This window comes from Lagenorhynchus albirostris, chromosome 20, assembly GCF_949774975.1.
Source record: "Lagenorhynchus albirostris chromosome 20, mLagAlb1.1, whole genome shotgun sequence".
Lineage (NCBI taxonomy): Eukaryota > Metazoa > Chordata > Mammalia > Artiodactyla > Delphinidae > Lagenorhynchus > Lagenorhynchus albirostris.
In genome coordinates this window covers 47,286,288-47,303,627 of record NC_083114.1, presented here as the reverse complement: position 1 = coordinate 47,303,627, position 17,340 = coordinate 47,286,288, and the positions used below count along the sequence as shown (strand labels likewise).

General features: G+C 52.8%; 2 protein-coding genes across 4 annotated transcripts in view; one reads left to right on the top strand and one right to left on the bottom strand.

The window, feature by feature from the left end:
* TBCD (tubulin folding cofactor D) overlaps nt 1-17,340 on the top strand; it is a 177,047-nt gene that overhangs the window by 133,444 nt on the left and 26,263 nt on the right. Inside the window, exons 21-25 of one of the 2 annotated variants that reach the window (XM_060132924.1) lie at nt 142-202; nt 1,515-1,537; nt 7,530-7,561; nt 15,779-15,841; nt 16,773-16,849. In XM_060132924.1, the coding sequence (XP_059988907.1) occupies nt 142-202; nt 1,515-1,537; nt 7,530-7,561; nt 15,779-15,841; nt 16,773-16,849 (256 nt within the window). The remainder of the gene's footprint in view (nt 1-141; nt 203-1,514; nt 1,538-7,529; nt 7,562-15,778; nt 15,842-16,772; nt 16,850-17,340) is intronic. The other variant, XM_060132925.1, reaches the window with a different exon arrangement.
* The window catches only part of B3GNTL1 (UDP-GlcNAc:betaGal beta-1,3-N-acetylglucosaminyltransferase like 1), a 158,869-nt gene continuing 144,647 nt past the window's right edge, over nt 3,119-17,340 (bottom strand). Inside the window, exons 13-14 of one of the 2 annotated variants that reach the window (XR_009537400.1) lie at nt 13,705-16,367; nt 3,119-3,173 (exon numbers count right to left, since the gene is read on the bottom strand). The gene's annotated coding sequence lies outside the window, so the exon portion shown is untranslated. Of the gene's footprint in view, nt 3,174-13,544; nt 16,368-17,340 lie in introns of those variants that run through there. The other variant, XR_009537399.1, reaches the window with a different exon arrangement.

Below are 17,340 nucleotides of genomic sequence, written 5' to 3'. Positions count from 1 at the left end.
GTCTGCCCCCTTGAGTGGACGTACCTTCAGGGATGCCCCTGCAGGTGCTTGTGGGCTGGTAGCTGGCAGGCCACCAGGCCTGCATGCGTGTCTCCCTGACGCTGTCCCAGGACCTCACACGTTGTGTTTGAACTCCCGCAGGCCCGTCTCGGACTTCCTAGACGAGAAGGCCGTGCAGGGCCTGAAGCAGATCCACCAGCAGGTCAGTGTGCAGCCTCTGGGGCGCCCCTCTTCTAGGTCTCCTGGTACCTGGGGCCTGCCTGCCCCCAAGCGAAGCCCCGAGGGTCAGTCCTGGGGCTGTGGTGCAAACCCTTGGGGTGAGCTCGGGCTCTTCTGTGTGGCCAGGTGTCCTCCGCTGGACATTGCACAGCACCCGCCTCTCATCTAGTCCTGCTGTGCAGCCTGGCCACCCTCCTCGCTCGGGGCGCGTCCTCACGCAAGGGCGGGTGGGCAGTGGCACACAGAACAAGCACGAAGGCCTTGCACCCCCAGCTGTGCCTCCATGGTGGGGAACCCCGAGTCTGAAGTCACACCCAGGGTTTGTGTATGCACTTCTCTGGGGAGGAGGTGTGTGCATTTTTCTGGGTTTTTGAGATTCTCAAAGGCTTCTGTGAGTCAAAATTGGTGAAGTATGAACTGTAGGTCTTAATGTTATAGGATAACCTGGAAGTCACCCTCGAGATGTTAAACGGCTTTTACTGTTTGTTGTTCTGAGTAGAGTTTTGTTTTCTTTAAGATTTAGCTCTTTATGTAATAATTCACCATTTTGACGTCTTTCCCTCCTCATCCTCTTGGTGCCGTTAACTTTCTTTTCCATTTTGGCAAAACCGTACCATCTGTTTAGGTGCATTTCTCACCTTTAGAGTGGAGTGTGGTGCTCACCTGACACTGTCAAGCCGGGCTGACGCCGTGTAACGCAGGAGGCGGTTCAGTGCGGGGACCGTCCCCCGTCCTCGGCTTCCTTTTTCTGTAGAGCCTGGGTAATAGTGGGACCTACTTGCTTGAGTTTCTGTGAGAATTAAAGAATGCATTCGAGAGTTGAGTGGAGTTGCTGGCGCAGCATGAACATTCAGTGAGTGGTGGCTGGGATGGTAGTTAGTGGTGATGCTGTGAATGGCTTCTCTGAGTTCCTTGCAAGGAGAAGGACCGTTAGGGTTAGTTTACTGCCTGAGGGGCTGTCGGGGGGGCAGGTCCGGGTATCCAGGCCCCCCTCACTGGCTGGCAACCCTCTTCCTCCCCTCTCTGACCCCTGGTTTCTCTTCCAGGTGAGGGAAGGAGGGATCTGGGCTGTTGTGAGGATTAAATGTGGTAATGCACGGTGGGTCTCAGTGAGGGAGGGGCTTGTTAGTGAGGTGCTCTTGGAGAGTGGAGGGGCTCCATCAGCCCCTCCTGGGAAACGCCCACCTGTGTGTTTCTTTTTGTTATCCTTTTGATGCTTGTTATATACCTGCTGTGTTATTTTTTAAATCCTAGTAATTTAAATAACTAAGTAACTTTCAATTCTTTATTTTTAGCTTTATGATCGTCAGTTATACAGGTAAGCTTTACACACCTGAAGTTTTATGTTTTGTGAAGAAAATATTGGGCCCCTAGTCATGGGTGTCTCCCGAGTGGTCCTGGCCAAGTTGCCTGTGCTTATCCTGTTTGAGGGGGTGAAGAGCCATGAAAGCCTGGTTGGATTCTGAGCTTCACTGACGACGTGGTGAGAAGCTTGCTCATTTGACTGTGGAGTCTGACGGGGCTGGTGGCTATGGACAGTCCACCTGCAGCAGCGGCACCGCCTGGATCTGCCTTCTGCCCTTTGCAGTGGGTCTTCTCTGCCCTGGAGGCTGTGGTCTGCCCTCTGAATGTCGTGCGGATAGAACCAACCTGTGGAGCCTTGGGGTCTGGTCTTTGTCACCGAGCGTGCTGTTTCTGAGATTCACCGTGTGGTTGGCGTACGGTGGTGTGTTCTTCTGTAGTGCTGTGTGGTGGTCTGTGGCGTGTGTGCTTGGTGTGTTAATCCGCTCGCCAGGTGATGGGCATCTGGGTTGTTCCAGCTTTTGGCTTCTTTGGGATAAAGCTTGTGTGAACATTGGCGTACGAGTCTTAGTGTGGACGTGTTGCTGGGTCATGCGGTGCAGTGTGTCTAAGGTGTCCTCATCAGCGCTGGGGTGGGGCTGATCCTTGGGTGTGGGGTAGCTCATCACCACTTTAGTTTGCATACCTGGGGCCTGGTGACCTTGACACCTCCTGTGTGGACTGGCTGTCCTCCCTCTTCTGTGAAGTGACTGTTCAGATCTTTTGCTCATAAAAAAAATCTCATGCTCTGTAGTCTTCTTACTAAGCTGTCAGCACTCTTGTCATGTTCTGGACACGAGCTCTTTGTAGACAGGTGATTTGCCAGAACTTTCTCCCAGACTGTGGCTTGCATCTCGTTTTTCTTGTGTTTTAATGTAACACGGTGCAGGGCAGTGGATGTCAGCCTGTTCTTGTTTGACGTGTTCTCATTTTGGCCGCTCTTCCTGCCTCCAGCTTTCCTGGCAGCCCAGGGCCTGCTGTGACCTCCCCGCCCAGGGTGGCTGGGGCCACACGGGGGCTTCTCTCAGAGGTTGCTCAGGTGACCTCACAGTTAGCTGGCTTCACCCTCTGCTGATTTGGATCTGGTCTCAGTCGGTGCTTATAATTTAAACTTGATCTTCTTTAAGCCTGCGTCCCCTGCCTTACTTCAGAATCCCTTTTCGGGATGAGTCTGCCCGTGGTCAGTTTGCTCACTGATGGTCAGACCTGGCCACCTCTCGGACCTCCTTGCGACCAAGTGGGCGCGTAGGTGCGAGCGGCTCCTCCGCATCCTGCAGCGCCTCCAGGATGTGGGCCACGTCTGTGTCAGGACCCTCCGTGTTCTCCGTGGTCTCTGTGGCCTCCGTGGTTGGTGTGGAGACGGGCCGAGGTCTCAGGGCTTTTTGGTGGTGTCTGTTCCCTGTTTAACTGTCCTTCCCTTAGGGGCATCCTGCAGGTGATAAACTCTGCTGAGTGAGTCTCCTCCTGGGTGGGTGAGGCCTGGTGTAGACCTGAACCAATGGGCATGGCTCTGCCTCCCGGTTCCTGCTTCCTGGATGGAGGCCTGGAGGGGGTTCCCATGGGGAGGCCCGTGGGCTGCTCTTGGCTGTTCCACTGATGCTGCTGCTTTTCATCTGTTTTTAACAGAAAGAAAGGAGCGACTCACTTCCCCTTACATAAAAACATGTTCATTTGTTTCTGGTGAAATGGCTTGAACTCCACGGGACTAACCAGGGATGAGGCAGGCAGTGAGCTGTGTGTGGAGGCCACCGACCACCCCAGGGCCGTTGTGCTTCTGTTGTGTGCGTGTGCGGCTTTCTTTGGAGCTGAAGGCTTCTGATGAAATCCGTTAGCATCTTACAAATTCCAAATGCACATCTGCTCTTTGCCTTTGAATTTTCTTTTCTAGTGATAAATCTCAAAGATAAATAGAAAATAACCCCATTCAGTGAGGCCAGTGTAGGAAGATAATGCATGTGGCCTCTGGTGCAACAGAGGCCCTCTGGGTGGGACGGGCCTGGGTGCCTCAGCAGTGTTTGTTCACGAAGTGTGACTCCCACACAGGTCTTGGCCAGAGGCCCTGGCAGTGACCACAGAAGGGGGGGTCACATGGCCCCACAGGACCAGGCCAGAAGGCTCTTGCCGGGGCTTGAATGCGAGGTGTCCAGTCCTTCTGACCTTGTAGATCCAGCTTAGCCCCATTATTTCCTTGGACTATTTTCTTATTGTGAGTTTGGGGGTCCCCAAGACCACCTTCAGGCTCAGTGGCTTGCTGGTGGAAGGACTCAGAACTCAGCAGAGCCATTATGCTTGTGGTTATGGCTTATTGCAGCGAAAGGATACAGATTAAAATCAGCAACAGAAAAGGCCCGCAGGACAGAGTCCAGGACAGGCCAGGCACCAGCTTCCTGGGTCCCTTCCCTGAGGAGTCACGCTGAATCCTCCCTGTGGCCACATGCACAGCTATTGCCACTCAGGGAGGGTCTCCACCACCCCCACCTCCCCCCGCCTCCAGGCCTTGGCATCCAGGGTTTCCATTGGGTTGAGCTGATTCCCTGTGACCTGAGGCCTCACCATAGATGGCACCAGCGTAGACCGTCCAGCAGGGCCCCCGGCCCAGGTAAACAGAGGATCCTGTCCGGCAGAACCTTCTAGGGGCTGGGAGGTGACCTCCCACATCTGAGACAAAGCGCCAGACCCACCCTTCCTTGGCCCTCACCTCCAGGAAGCGGCCTTGGCTGTGGAAATAAATCCTCTGTCCTTGAAGGGACCCCTTATGTCTGTCTAGTGCTAGAGTCGTGCGTCCCATGTGCCCTGCAGATCCCTCTGCACCAGCAAAAGGATTGGAGCATCCCGTAGGTTCTGACAAGCTGATGGGGCTGCCGCGTGACACCCTGGGGTGGTCAGTGCTGGCTGGCCGTGTGGGATTGTGCTGGGAGGACCTCTGTGTGCGGTGAGAGCTCTGAGCACTCGCTGTGTCCAGCAGGTTGGAAGGAAAATTCCCTGTTGGGGAGGGGCAGGAGGGTGAGGACTCCTGGCCAGGCCGCCTGGTGCTCCTGTCTCACTGGGAATGCCTGAACTCTCAAACCCAGCAAGTGCTTCCCGTCAGCAGGCCTGGAGTGCTCTGGGGAGCCCTAGTTGAATTTCCTGTGACACTTGAGTTCATGGCAGCCTCATTGCTTGTGATGGCCGCCTCCCAGTCCCTGCATGTCACCTGGCAGTGTCAGGCCCTCCTGCAGGAGTGGTGACAGGCCTTCCTTTGCAGAACAGAAGCGTGAAAGTCTTAATCTTAAAGAAATGTGAACTGCGGGTAAGTGGAAACGGCAGCTCACGTAGTTGAGGGAGATGGATCTTGATCTTGGAGGGAAATGTGAGGTGCATGTGGGATTTGCACCAGCCCCATGCTCTGACCCCCTGGAGGGTGTGCTCCTGCCCCTCTGTGAGTGAGCAGTCAGCCCTTGGGAGGCCGCCCGGTGTCCTGGGAGCTGTGGCCGTGCGGCCCCCGGGGTGCCCGGGCCCCTTGGTCTCTTTGGGGCCTCCAGTTGCTTTCTCAGCGATCTGAATGACGTTGGGAACTGTGTTCTCTTTGGCAGACTGTGCTCAGAAGTCTTCCTGGGAAAGGGCATAGCAAGGATTGATTTTCTGTAACCCCCAACATTTTATCTTGAGGGATTATGGGTCTAAATAAAATTAGTGCAGTGAATACCTGTTCACCTTTCCCCCATTATTAATAACATTTTGACTGTTTGTTTTATCTCAGGTAGTGTGTGTGTGTCTCTCTCTTTATATGTGTATCATTTCTCTTTATGGAAAGTAAGTTGCGGGCATGTTGCTTCCTCTTTAAAACTTGAGAAAGCATCAGGGAAGAGCAGAGACTTTGTCCTGTGTAACCATGTACAACCAGTGTCCCCACCACACCCAGGAGAGTCGGTGTGACCTCAGTGACTTGTGAGTGCAGGTTCCTTCAGGTCATCTTCAAATGCTCTCCGTAGCCTTTCCCCTTTGAACTAGGACCTGCTCAAGTTCATGTACTGTGTTTGGTGTTATTCAGTCCCCTCCGTTTTTGTTTTTCATGATACAGTCTCTTTTTAAGAGTTCAGGCCGGTTGTGTTGTGTAACATTCCACATTGTGGGTTTGCTGGGTTGCTCCCTGATGGTTGGACCTGGCTCACCCATGGCATGGCTGGCGTGGACCCTGGTGTTGCCTGTGAAGGGGCTGTGCTAGTGCACTTGTCCCCTAGTAGAGACGCTGAGTTGATCCCTGGGTTCAGGGATGACCTCCAGAAGGTCAGACGTGCCCGTGAGCGGGGTGTGTCCCCTTGCAGCTGGCGGCTGACCTGAGGTGGTGGCTTCGAGATGTGTGGATCCCCGGTGTCCAGTGCCTGCCTGCCTGGCCTGAATCAGTCGTCGCTCTGCGGCCTGCCAGAGGGTGACTGGCTGATCCCCTCGTTCGCTTTCCGATTTGTCTGGCGAGAGCAGCGTCGCTCCCCACTCCCACCCTGCTCTCTTTCTAATGTATCACTATAGACTCACGGGTCCTCCCCACCCCCCAGTACGTTGTAATCCAGGAACATCATTGTTATTCTTTCTGTTGCTCAAGCTGTCCCGTATTTGACCCACAGGAGCCTGTTTAAATGAACTCCTCTGTCATTTTCACATGATTCACTTAGTCTTTGAGCAATATCTTTTTAAACCTCTTTGTTTCTATTAATTTGCTTTCTGTTCCTGTCTTCATTGATTGCACTCAGTGCAGTTTTTATTTTCAGATCTGTGTTTTTTATTTCTTGAGGTTCCATTCGTGTCTTCCTCATGCCTCAGTCTCTCTCCTCCTCTCCTTGGACACGTGCAGAAACTAAGAGCTGTTCTGACCCCGCGAGTTCATTCCGTCATCTTGGGTGCTTCTGGGTCTGGTTGTGTGGACTGGTTTTCTTGGAGCTGTGGGTCGTGCTTTCCTGGTAGTTCTGTTGGGTGCCAGGCTTTGTGGTATTTTTGTCGCTGGGCACCGGCTGCTGCTTTCTGGTGGTGTTTGGTTGGTGGGATTGGTTGAATCCTTTCAAGCCCTGTTCTGAAGGCCTGACGGGGCCAGCACAGTCTGACCGGCTGCCGAGGCGGCCCTTCTGCTGACGCCTCGTGCGTGACCAGGCCTGTGCTCTGGCTCTCGGGGGCTTCCTCCTGCCCGTATGGGTTCCTGCAAGTTCCCTGCCTTCTCCTTAGGAGCATTTCTCTCCTCTCAGGCTCAGGTAGTTTCTTTTCTCGCATGTGCAGCTCGAGGTCAGCACTGTCTGGGCTGCTCCCCAGCCCCTCAGATTTCAGCCACCTCGGCCTCCCCACCTTCCAGCTCAACCTCTTGACTCCGCAGGACAGGCGGCTCTGCTGGGCTTCACGGCTATGCCTTGGGCTCTGGGACTTGGCTGCTCCCTCCCTCCTCCCAAGACCTCTGCTTTTCGGCATCTGAACCTTTGTTTATTTCATCCAGTTTTCTATTTATTTAAGGCAGGAGGGCAAACCCGAATCCTGTTCCTCTACCTGGGCCAGGAGGCAGTCTCATAAACTTCCTACCTTCTCCCTGGAGTGTTTCTTGGATTCACGTCCACCAGTTTCCCGTTGTCAGCGTCCGGGGTCAATCAGGGTCCAGACGGGCAGCATTTCCTCTCCCCAGTCCTGCTGGATGATGATATCTTTCTAGTGCCTTAAGTTCCTTTAGTTTTTACAAAGTAAGAGTTGAACAGTATTTGGGATTTGTTATATGTGATTGTGTGATGTGATTAGTACCAGTGATTAGAGTCTCCAGTAAAAACTGAAAATCGTCTAGAAGGTGGTCACAGCACGTATTTTCATAAAAAGTAGTTCATACTTCCAACAACAAATGCAGCTATTTAACATCATAATACTTTTTGGAGCCTGAAATTACATCTGTTTCTTGGTGAGGATATTTTATGTTGTTTTGTGTAACAGGAGATTTAACCTTGAATGTTTTCATTACTTTTCAGGGGTCTGGGAGGAGAACTCATGAGACAAGCAGGTAGGTCTGAGCCACGGAGGCTGCAGATGTTGGGTTGTGATCCTTTTTTCCCACCATTGAGGGAAGACAAAAAGTCCTAAGGGCATTTACTTCATTGCTTTCAACACTGGGAAGTTCCCTGATGGGCCCCTTTGCAGGGACAAGTGGCGGGGTGGTTTTCTGGCCAGAATTACCGTGGCGGTGTACCTGGCCTGCACACGGTAACCCCGGGGCTACTTGCCCAGCCCACTGCTTCTCCTGTGTGTGTGCACTCGAGGCTCTAATTTTCAGCTTCTGTGGGGTTTTTTTTTGCGGTACACGGGCTTCTCACTGTTGTGGCCTCTCCCGTTGCGGAGCACAGGCTCCGGACACGCAGGCTCAGCGGCCATGGCTTACGGGCCCAGCCGCTCCACGGCATGAACCCGTGTCCCCTGCATCGGCAGGCGGACTCTCAACCACTGTGCCACCAGGAAAGCCCAGCTTCTGTGGGTTTTGATATATTTTAGTAGTCACGGGGCTGCTGGTGGCTGGGGTGGGATGGGTGAGAAGGGGATGATAAAGTTAGGGATGTCAAATGTGGCCATCTTTCCCTCTTCAATACGATATTTAAATGTAACTGTAGAGCAAAGAACAGTTTTTAAGATTATATTTAAATGTTTGCAGGGAACTCAAGAGATGCCAACATGTAAATATCTAGATTTCTTGAAGCCTTTCCAGCTAAACCTACTAGAAAACCCAGGACTCTGCTTAATCAGGCGCTGGGTCAGTCCTGGCCCCATGGTGGGCCAGGGTCCAGGAGAGCCCCTCACCCAGGGAGGGGGAGGGCGGGTGGGGGTCAGTTGGTGTCGATGTGACAGACGTGCCGTCAGCATTCTGGGGTTGCAGGGGGTGACCACAGAACATGTCTGCTTGGCCAGGGACGCGGGCTGGTCGGCACGCCAGAGGGCAGGTGTGGTAGCACCTGCAGTCCTGACTGCGCCTGCCCGGCCCCCTCCCGCCAGGCTGCAGTCATGTGTTGGGATCAGCCCGAGCTCGTGAGTACTTGGTGGAGTCCCCTGGCCTTATCTTCTGGGCCCTTTGGTGCATGTGGTTGTGTGTTTCCATCCTGGGACTCGTGTCCCCTTCTGGAGCATTCCACCCTGCCAGTTCCCACTGTTCCTTTTTGATCTTCTACCCGTGCGCCCCTGCCTCTCCCCTCTGCCCCTCCAAGAGTTCATGTCTGCCAGTAGCCACTTGTCCCTGGGAAGGGGTTTACAGGGTCCCTTACTGCTCTCGGTTGTCCCAAATCCTCTTCCTCACAAAGAACTGCTGGCTTTCTTCTTCTGCCCCAGTCCTTGCCTGACTGGGATTCTCAGTTTTGTTAGGAGTAGAGGTAGTGTGCAGATCCTCGGAGGCGCTGCAGAGACAGCCTTGCTGAGCTTCCGGACACTCCCTGTACTCAGACCTTGGCTGGTCTGCAGGCCAGGAAGGCGGTGCCTGGCCAGGCTCTGCTGCAACCCAGCTGCAAGGCCCTCCCCACGGCCCCCCACCGCCCGGAGCTCCTGCTCTGATCTTCGTGCCCAGCCTGTGCATATTCAGGGCCCAGTGGCCACGGTGACTTCATGCAGGTCTGGCACGTCACACCTCCGTCCAAGGAGGAGCGACGTGGCGAGTGGGGTCCCAAGGGAAGGGATGGCCCTGGCCGGTGGGAGGGTGTTGGGGTTCAGAGTGGCCACCAAGCTGGAGAGTGCTGGGCCTCTGGGCGGCCAGGTAGTTCCTTTGTCAGGGGGCAGGGCGTGTGTGGGGTGAGGCCTGGGTAGGACCGAGTACGGGAGCCAAGGGTGCAGTGAGGGCGTGTGGGCAGGGCCTCCCCCAGCCTCAGCTGTCGCAGAGCTCCTGACCGTACCGTGGCCTGGCAGCGCACTGTCTGCCCAGGACTGCTCCATATGTCTTGAGTCAGACCACACAGGAGATGCATTCCCACCTGAATGTGGGAAGAAGTCCTGGGCTCCTAGGAGCAGCGTGAGAGGCAGTGTCATTAACAGGCCAGTCCGCCGTGCACAGGCTTCTTGTCTCTGCCACTGGGGACCGACCGGTATTTGTGACTTGACGGCAGACAGGAGTGGTGCTGCCGGGTCCAGAACACAAGAGGCCCGACCAGGGCCACGTGTGTGGGTCTGTGTGTGGGCGCACACACCTTTGAGGGGCAAGCCAGGGATGCAGGGTGACTCCAGCAGTGCAGACGCCGGGACCCCTCAGCAAGAAGGGGAAACGAAGCCGGAACGGCTTCACGGGAAGCCAGACATGTCAGGAGAGCAGGGGTTGGCTGAGTCAATGAGCTTGAGGACTCACTGTGCACTGCCCAGGTTGTGAGCAGAGATACCTGGGGCTGCCCTCCTGGACCCACAGATGGTCAGAGCCAAGGCCACCTCGGGTGCGGAGGGAGGAACTGGGACGGGAGGCAGTGGGTGGGGAGCTGAACAGAGGTCCCTTCTAAAAGCGGTCCAGATGCTCGATTCTGGACGAGACCTGCGGGGCCTCGTGTCCCGGTTCATTACTGTCGAGTAAGGCACAGGCTTCCCTAAGGTGTCTTCAAGGGATGTAGTTTGCTTTTGGTGATTCTCTTTATGAATGTGAGGAGGGAAGCACAGACATGTTGTAGAAATCCACAAAACGGCACTAGGAAAGCCTGATTTCAGTTCCCGAGATGATTCCTAGTGGAACTGGCCAGTCTCAAGGATCTGAGAGGCCTCACCTTGTTTACGGATGGACTGCTGGTGATTCTGTGCAGGAACCCCCGTGCGAGTCCCCGACCACATGCACGCCTTGCTGAGGTCTGGGGCGTGAGTGGACGGGAAGGCCCGAGCCTGGTGCACGGGGCCAGCTGACCTCCTGATATTCTGGCCACTACACCGACCCGACCCGGAGGGACCCGCCTGAGGCCCGCGTCTCTCGCCTCCTGCCTGCCCTCGGGGACTTCTCTGCTGGGAGGTTCGTTTCCTCCGTGTCAGCTCAGTGTTCTCATGGGTTTGACGGGTGTCGCTTGGGGCATGGACTCTGGAAACATGAGCTGGTTTCTGCCGGCTGACACTCAGACTCTGAGTCGCTCCCCTGCGTGTCATCGACAGCTCGTAATCGTTTCTGGGTTTAGGGGCTTGGCCTGGGGTGGGGTGCAGGGTGTCTGTTTTTGTGTTGAAGCAGTGACTTTGCACAGAAACCATTGCTCGCAGTGAAGAGGAGATAAAAAGATCACCCGTCATCCCAGCAGTTGGGGACAGCCACTGTTTCAGGGATTCCTTCAAGGTGGTTGTTCCTTCTTTATCAGTTCATGTCTCAGGAAGTTGGGGTCATGTTGCATGTAGCCTCCCACGCCAGCTGGGTGAGCTGCTCAGGGCTGCAGAGTGCTGCGGCTGCGTCGCCCCGCCACCCGTCACAAACATCGTCAGAGCTTGGGAGAACTGCCTTCTTAGGACAGGGAGCGAGTGCCAGAATGGATGTGCACTCCTGAGCCGTTCCTGGGCCGCTGCCGCGTGCTTCCCAGAGTGTGCCGCCAGCCCGGCAGACAGACAGAAGGGGAGGATCAGGGACTGGCCACCTCGTGCTACTTCTTCTTGGGGACGGCGCTGGGAAGATTTGAGGCTGAGTGGCCACTCCCCGCACATCCTCAGCTGTGTCTTATTGGCTGTTGAACCCATCTGTTGAATTCTTAATTCTTGTGTGTCTGTCTTTCATAATTTCTATTTATCTTTCATCGTATCTGTATCCTTGTCATGGTTTTCAGTCATTTCTTTCACCTCTTTGAACACGATAAGCACAGTTTGTAATCTGTCTCTAAAAAATACCATCACCTAGTCCTTCTGTGGTTCTGTTTGTAAAGGCCTGGATGTTGGGTATGAAAAATTACAGCAGTACTTTGAGGCCTAGAAACGTCTCCTCTCCCAGAGAGCCTTTACCTTTGCTTCTGGCCAGACGTGGGGGATTCAGTGCTGGGCTTCAGCAAGCTGACCCAAACTTTACACTTCTAGGGTGTGGTTCTTTGGATTCAAACCCCCCTAGAAGGCCTGGACTCCCAGGTTTGTACCACCACCACCCCTTTGAGGCTCCTAGACGCCGTGGTCATCGTCCTGGATTTTAGTGCCTCCTCCGGGGCCCCCGATACAGGTCAAGGAGAAGCTGCTCTCCTCACTGGGTGGCTCAGCAGTGACTCCGAGCACTTACTGTTTGATTTTAATTTTGTCCAGTGTTTTAAGAACGTCTAAGCTGTGGGGTGGTCTATATTACCTAGTGTGTTCGTTTTTTCAACCTTTTATTTTGAAATAATTGTCAACTCACAGGAAGTTATAAAGTCGGTACATAGAGCTCTTTGCTGCTTTCACTAGCCTCCCCCGGTGACAGCATCTTAGGGTATCACGTCAAAGCCGTGAAGTCAACGTTGGCGTCCTCCCCACTAAACAGACAACAGACCCCGCTCGGCCTTCAGCAGTTTTCACGTGTGTCTGGGTTTCTGCAGCTGCGCTCACAGGAGTCCAGCCAGCACCGGTGGGGGTGCAGGACTGTCCCCTGCGAGGCCTCCCGCTGCCCCTGCTTTGTGCCCTCCCTGTCCTTCGGGCAGCCACTGATCTCTGCTTGCCCCTGTACTTTGCCATTTCAAGCACGTTGTGTAGATGGAGTCTCATGGTGTCCCCTTTTGGAGGCTGACTTCGTCCATAAGTGTAATGGCCCTGAGACCCATGCAGACAGTTCTTGTGCTCATAGGTTGTCTTTCTTGTCTCCTTGTCTGGTTGCATCAGAGTTTGTTTTAACCCTTTGCCCATTTGGGCTGATTCCAGCGTTTGCTACTGTGAATAAGGCTGCCAAGAACGTTTGCATACAGGTTTTTGTGTGAACATAACTTTTCATTTCTCGGGGATAAATGCCCAAGAGTTTCACTGCTGAGTCATATGGTTAAGTATATGTTTCCTTTTGTGAGAGACTGCCAGACTCTTTCCAGAGTGTCTGCACCATTTTATGTTCCCACCAGCGATGTGTGAGAGAGTTCCAGTTTCTCCACATTGTCACCAGCACTCGGTATTGTCACTGTTTTTAACCTTGGCGGTCCTAGTAGGCTTGTGGTGATATTTCATTGTGGGTTTAATTTCATTTTCTTAACGGGTGGTGATGCTGAACATCTTCTCACATGCTGTTTTTTTCTTTTTTTTTAACTTGATAAAATAAAGTACATTTAAAGTTCACATGCAGGGAGAATATCCAAGAAAATTATTTTTAATAATAATGAGGCTTGGCTTCTCCAGTCCCTAAGATGTCCTGTGAACTGCTCTGTTCAAAGCAGAATGGCATTTCTTAGGAGCAGGCGAATAGATTGGCAAAATTGAAGAGAGAATCGGAAGTAAAAGCATATGTGGGATTTGACGTGTGACAAAGAAGACGTGTTTCCAGCCTCGGTGAAGAGGGCAGTTTATCGAGTGGATGATGATGTCACCAGGGGCCATGTGGAAGAAAACAAAACTGTGTCCCTACTGCACACATATACAAAACTAAATTTCTGATGAACAGAAACTTAACTGATTAACTAAAAACTTCAATATAAAAAAATATAATTTAAAAAACTTTAAAGAAATTTTAGGAGACATTAGAGGATCACGTTGGTCCTTAAAAAAACTTCCTAATTTGGAAGTTTTCAAATCTACACGAAGCAAAGAGAAATAGAGTAATGGGTCCCATGTATCGGGCCCCCAGCCCCAGTGAGCATCCATACTTGCTCCTCTTGTTTTATCTGTTCCCTCAGCATATTCCTACCGGTCCCAACCCCAGAATTAGAAAGCAGATGCAGACACTGTGTTGTAGTAACACTGTACTGGTTAGTTCTAACTGGTAAACACTTTTTTTTGTTTTTTAAATTTGTTTCGTTTTGTTTTTGGCTCTTGGCACATAACCACCTAACAGAATTAACAGTAGTTCTGCAGCTAGAAAAGAGCAACAGAAAATAGTTTGTTTAAATGAATATTAAAAGCTTTCGTATGGCGGAATAGACCATGTATAAAATTAGTAGACAAAACATAGATTTAGAGGTACAGCAGTTGAAAGGTGAAGTTGTTATTTATAGGCTGCAAAGACTTTTAAAATTGCCAATAGAAGATAAGCAATCCAGCTGAGAATTGGGCCATGCAGGTAAGTGGACACTTCACCTGAGCGTAGACCCAGATGGGCTCTGAGTTGGTGATGGGTGCCCAGGCTCGTCTGGTCACTGGGGAGATGCTGATTAGCTCCACGAGGTGGAAGTGTCTCCTCGGATCACGTTGGCTATGTCAGGGCTTGGTGGCCCTGCTGCCGACGGGGTCCTTGCTCTGGAGTGTGCCTTGTTACAGTCTTTTCAGGCTGCTGTGGGCGGTGTCTCTTATGATTAGAAATGTGCAGTCTTCTGCCCTGCAGGGCCACTCCTGGGACTCTGCACCCAAAAAACGTGTAAGGGTGATGGGCAACCTGATGGGCAGACAGGCAGTCTGTGTGCCGACAGGGATGTGTGTGGCCACCTTGTTTGAAGTGATGAAAACCGGAAGGAGAGCTTAGCCCGTCAGGAAATACTGAATAAATTGTTTCACAGCCATAGTGTGGGATGTTACCTGTCTACTAAAGAGCGTGGGCTCTCCAGCGGTTGGTTATGTTGTTAGAGAAAAAGAGCAGTTTGGCGGCAGGAGCCGTGTGCGAGGGCCTGTGTCCGTCCTGATTCTGCTGGAACCTTCCGCCTCTGGCCCCCGGGCCCCCTCGTGCTGGGTAGGGCCACGTTTGTGGACACAGGTAGTGTGAGTCAGGAGCTGTGAGGAGGAGGGATGGTGTCACTCTGTCGGGAGCCTTCCATGCTCACGCAGACTCTGCAGAGCTGGCTTCCTCACGAGCCTAGCAGCATTTCAGATGACGGCCGCCACCTGTCCCTGGGGTCCCTGGGTGACAGTGACAGGCACCCCTGTTGATGCGTGACAGATGTACAGCATGAGCGGGGGAGCCTTTGTTGCCACGGACGCTGAGCTTGAGGCTTTGTTGCTGCAGCGTCACCCAGCCCAGCCTGGCCATGTGGGGTGTCGGTGGCCTGTGACCTTCTGAGCATGGAGGGAGGTGCAGGAGCCATGCTCCAGCTCAGCTTAGTCTCGGTCAGGTGGGAGCTCGGTGACAGAGAAGGAGTGGGGGCACAGAGCCGACAGGGAGGTGTGCCTGTGCCCTCTCGGCCTGTGAGGGTCCATGGGGGCACCCCCAAAATGCATGGCCCCCACAATGTCAATGGTAGTTTTCGATTTTATTTTTCTGTAGTGTTAGATTTTTTTCAGCAAATGCAAATTACTCAGTAGGAAGAAACCACTATGCTGTTTCTACTTTAGTGACAAAGGTGGGAGTGCAGAGGCCGCCCTCTTGTTGTGTCGTGAGTGGGCAGCGTGAGGAGTTGTGCGGTCACACGGGCTGGGGCACATGGCCTGTCAGCAGGTGTCGGCGGGTGCCGGGTGGTGCGTCGGGCAGGTCAGGTCATTGCAGTAGTCCCCATGGTGGAGCCCCCTTGGTGGCGGGACCATCACAGTGAGGCTGCCAGATGGAAGCTCAGGCATCCTTGCAGTCATGGCCAGTCAGTAGCTATACTGGCCATGTTCCCACCCACAGAAGTGGTAGTTCAGTTATAAACACGGACACTACATTATTCACAGCGGTGGGGAATTTACCAGAGCTTTGAGTACCGCAGCTCATCTGGGGACCACCCTATGGGGATGATAAATGTTACCTCCTCTGACCCCGTCCTGACCCTGGTGCTGACCTGAGACTGGGGCATCTCCTTTGTCTTTGGAGCCCCTGTGCCCCAGGAGAACCTGCTTCTCTGTGGTCCTCACTGGGCAGGTGCCTGCAGTTCAGCCACAGCTCCTGGTAACCTGTGGGTGTTGATGGCCCAGCAGCCAAGTCCTCTGCATTGAGTCATCATTGGGGATTCGTATGGGGGTCAAACCTGCAGCCTCCATATAGCACTCCCTCGACTGGGTGGGGCTCCCTGAGGGCACCCGCTTGATGCTGCTCCTTGCGGGTCTTGGAGCTGCCCCTGAGCCTGGGCCAGGTCTGGGGCTGAGGCCATTCTGAGGGCTTGCTTCCGGACACCAGCACCAAGGCATAGGGTGGGGGATGTGGGGGGGTGGTGGTGTTGCAGCTCTGGGCTCAGGTGCAGCAGGGTAGGTGCTGTGATGGGCATTTACGGGGAAGTGACATTGTGTTCGTCCTTTTTCTTCCTAGTGTGCATTTTAATAGAAAACTTGTCCCTTTCCAAAATGCCCTTCAGAGGTGACGCTGTGATTGGTAAGTGCCTCTCTTCTCCAGTGACTCACATTGTGGCCTTTTCTTCCAGAACTACTTCAGCTTAAAAAGTGAAGACCAACCTGTTAGGGTGGATGGGAAAGTTCCATCCTGATAGAATCCTTGTTTTGAAGTTGCTGTAAGAACCCATTGTAAATAGTGAGCATCCACCACACTCTCTCCACAGAAACAGAGACTCTCCCTTCTCTTCCAAGGGGTCAAGCTCCTTCCTCAGAGCTGCTGACTGGGGCTCTGCCTGTCACGGCCGTGACCAGCACCCGGCATTCTCGGCTGTTCCTCTCCCAGATGGGTGGTGCAAGCCTGAGGGGCACTCTCTCGCAGGACGAGGGGAGGGCCAGCAGTTGCCACAGCTCTCCCTGGGGGTGGCGGCCAGGCCCCTGTGCGGGTCTGGGAGCCTCTCCACATTCCATGGCACCTGGCCACAGAGAGGCAGTAAGAAAAGCCTCGGGGTCACCTCCACCACTGGGCTGTCCTGGCTCTTTGGTCTGCAGCCTCAGAAGTTCTGTAACTTAAAAAAAAATTGAATAGATTTAGTGTTTGTTCCCAAGTATTGGATCTAATTGAATTGAATGTTTGGGTTTTTATTGGTGGGGGTCTGGAGGGATTGTTCGGGGGAGAGGTACAGGAAAAGACCACCTGAAACCTGAAGGTGTGATAAAAGAACAAAAACTTCCCCACATGACAGTTTTCACATTTCAACAGCAGAGAGAAGACTTTCCCCCTTTAGGTGGGGAGGGCGAGGGCCTTTAGAATTTTGTTAGATCTGGAGAACGTGTACCTTAGGTTTCCTCCAGGTTCCTCTCAAAGGTCACCATCTACTTTGACTTGAGAGGTAGAAGAAGATCTGTGTGTTGTTGTTTTTAATTTCATACAAATGTTCTTTACCAACTGAATGAATTTCTCTCTTTGACAGATGGTTGGCAGTGGCTGATAAACGACACCTTGAGAAACCTTCACCTCATTTCAAGTCACTCTCGGCAACGGATAAAGGTGTGGGGAGCGAGGGTTTTCTGGCTGTTGCACTGTGTAGAAATAATTACTTATTTTAGTGTTTGTTTCAAAGGGCTGCGTGCATTATGAGTCCCTTTTATAGACCAACATGATTGGTAAATGCCATAATTACATTTGGAATTCTGGGTGATACTGTCTTTGTAATTTATGATCAAGAAAACGAATGCAGCCATTATTTACCAGAATATTTAAATTTTTTATTACTGTTTCTGGCTTTATTAATTATATTTACCTTATAAACATTTTCCCTATACACTCTGTGTCCTGTTGAGTTGTAGAATTTTAGGGTTGGAAGCTCTGTTCGTGATGCTCATGTACTGATGAGCAGACTGCATCCAGAATCATGTCAACACGTCAGCGTTAGTCATTTCGAGCGAGCAGGAGTGTGTGTGTGTGTGTGTGTGTCTGTGTGTGTCCCCGTCCCAGTGGCCACTGCTGTCCTGCCCCAGGACAGGTGAACTTTGGACTAG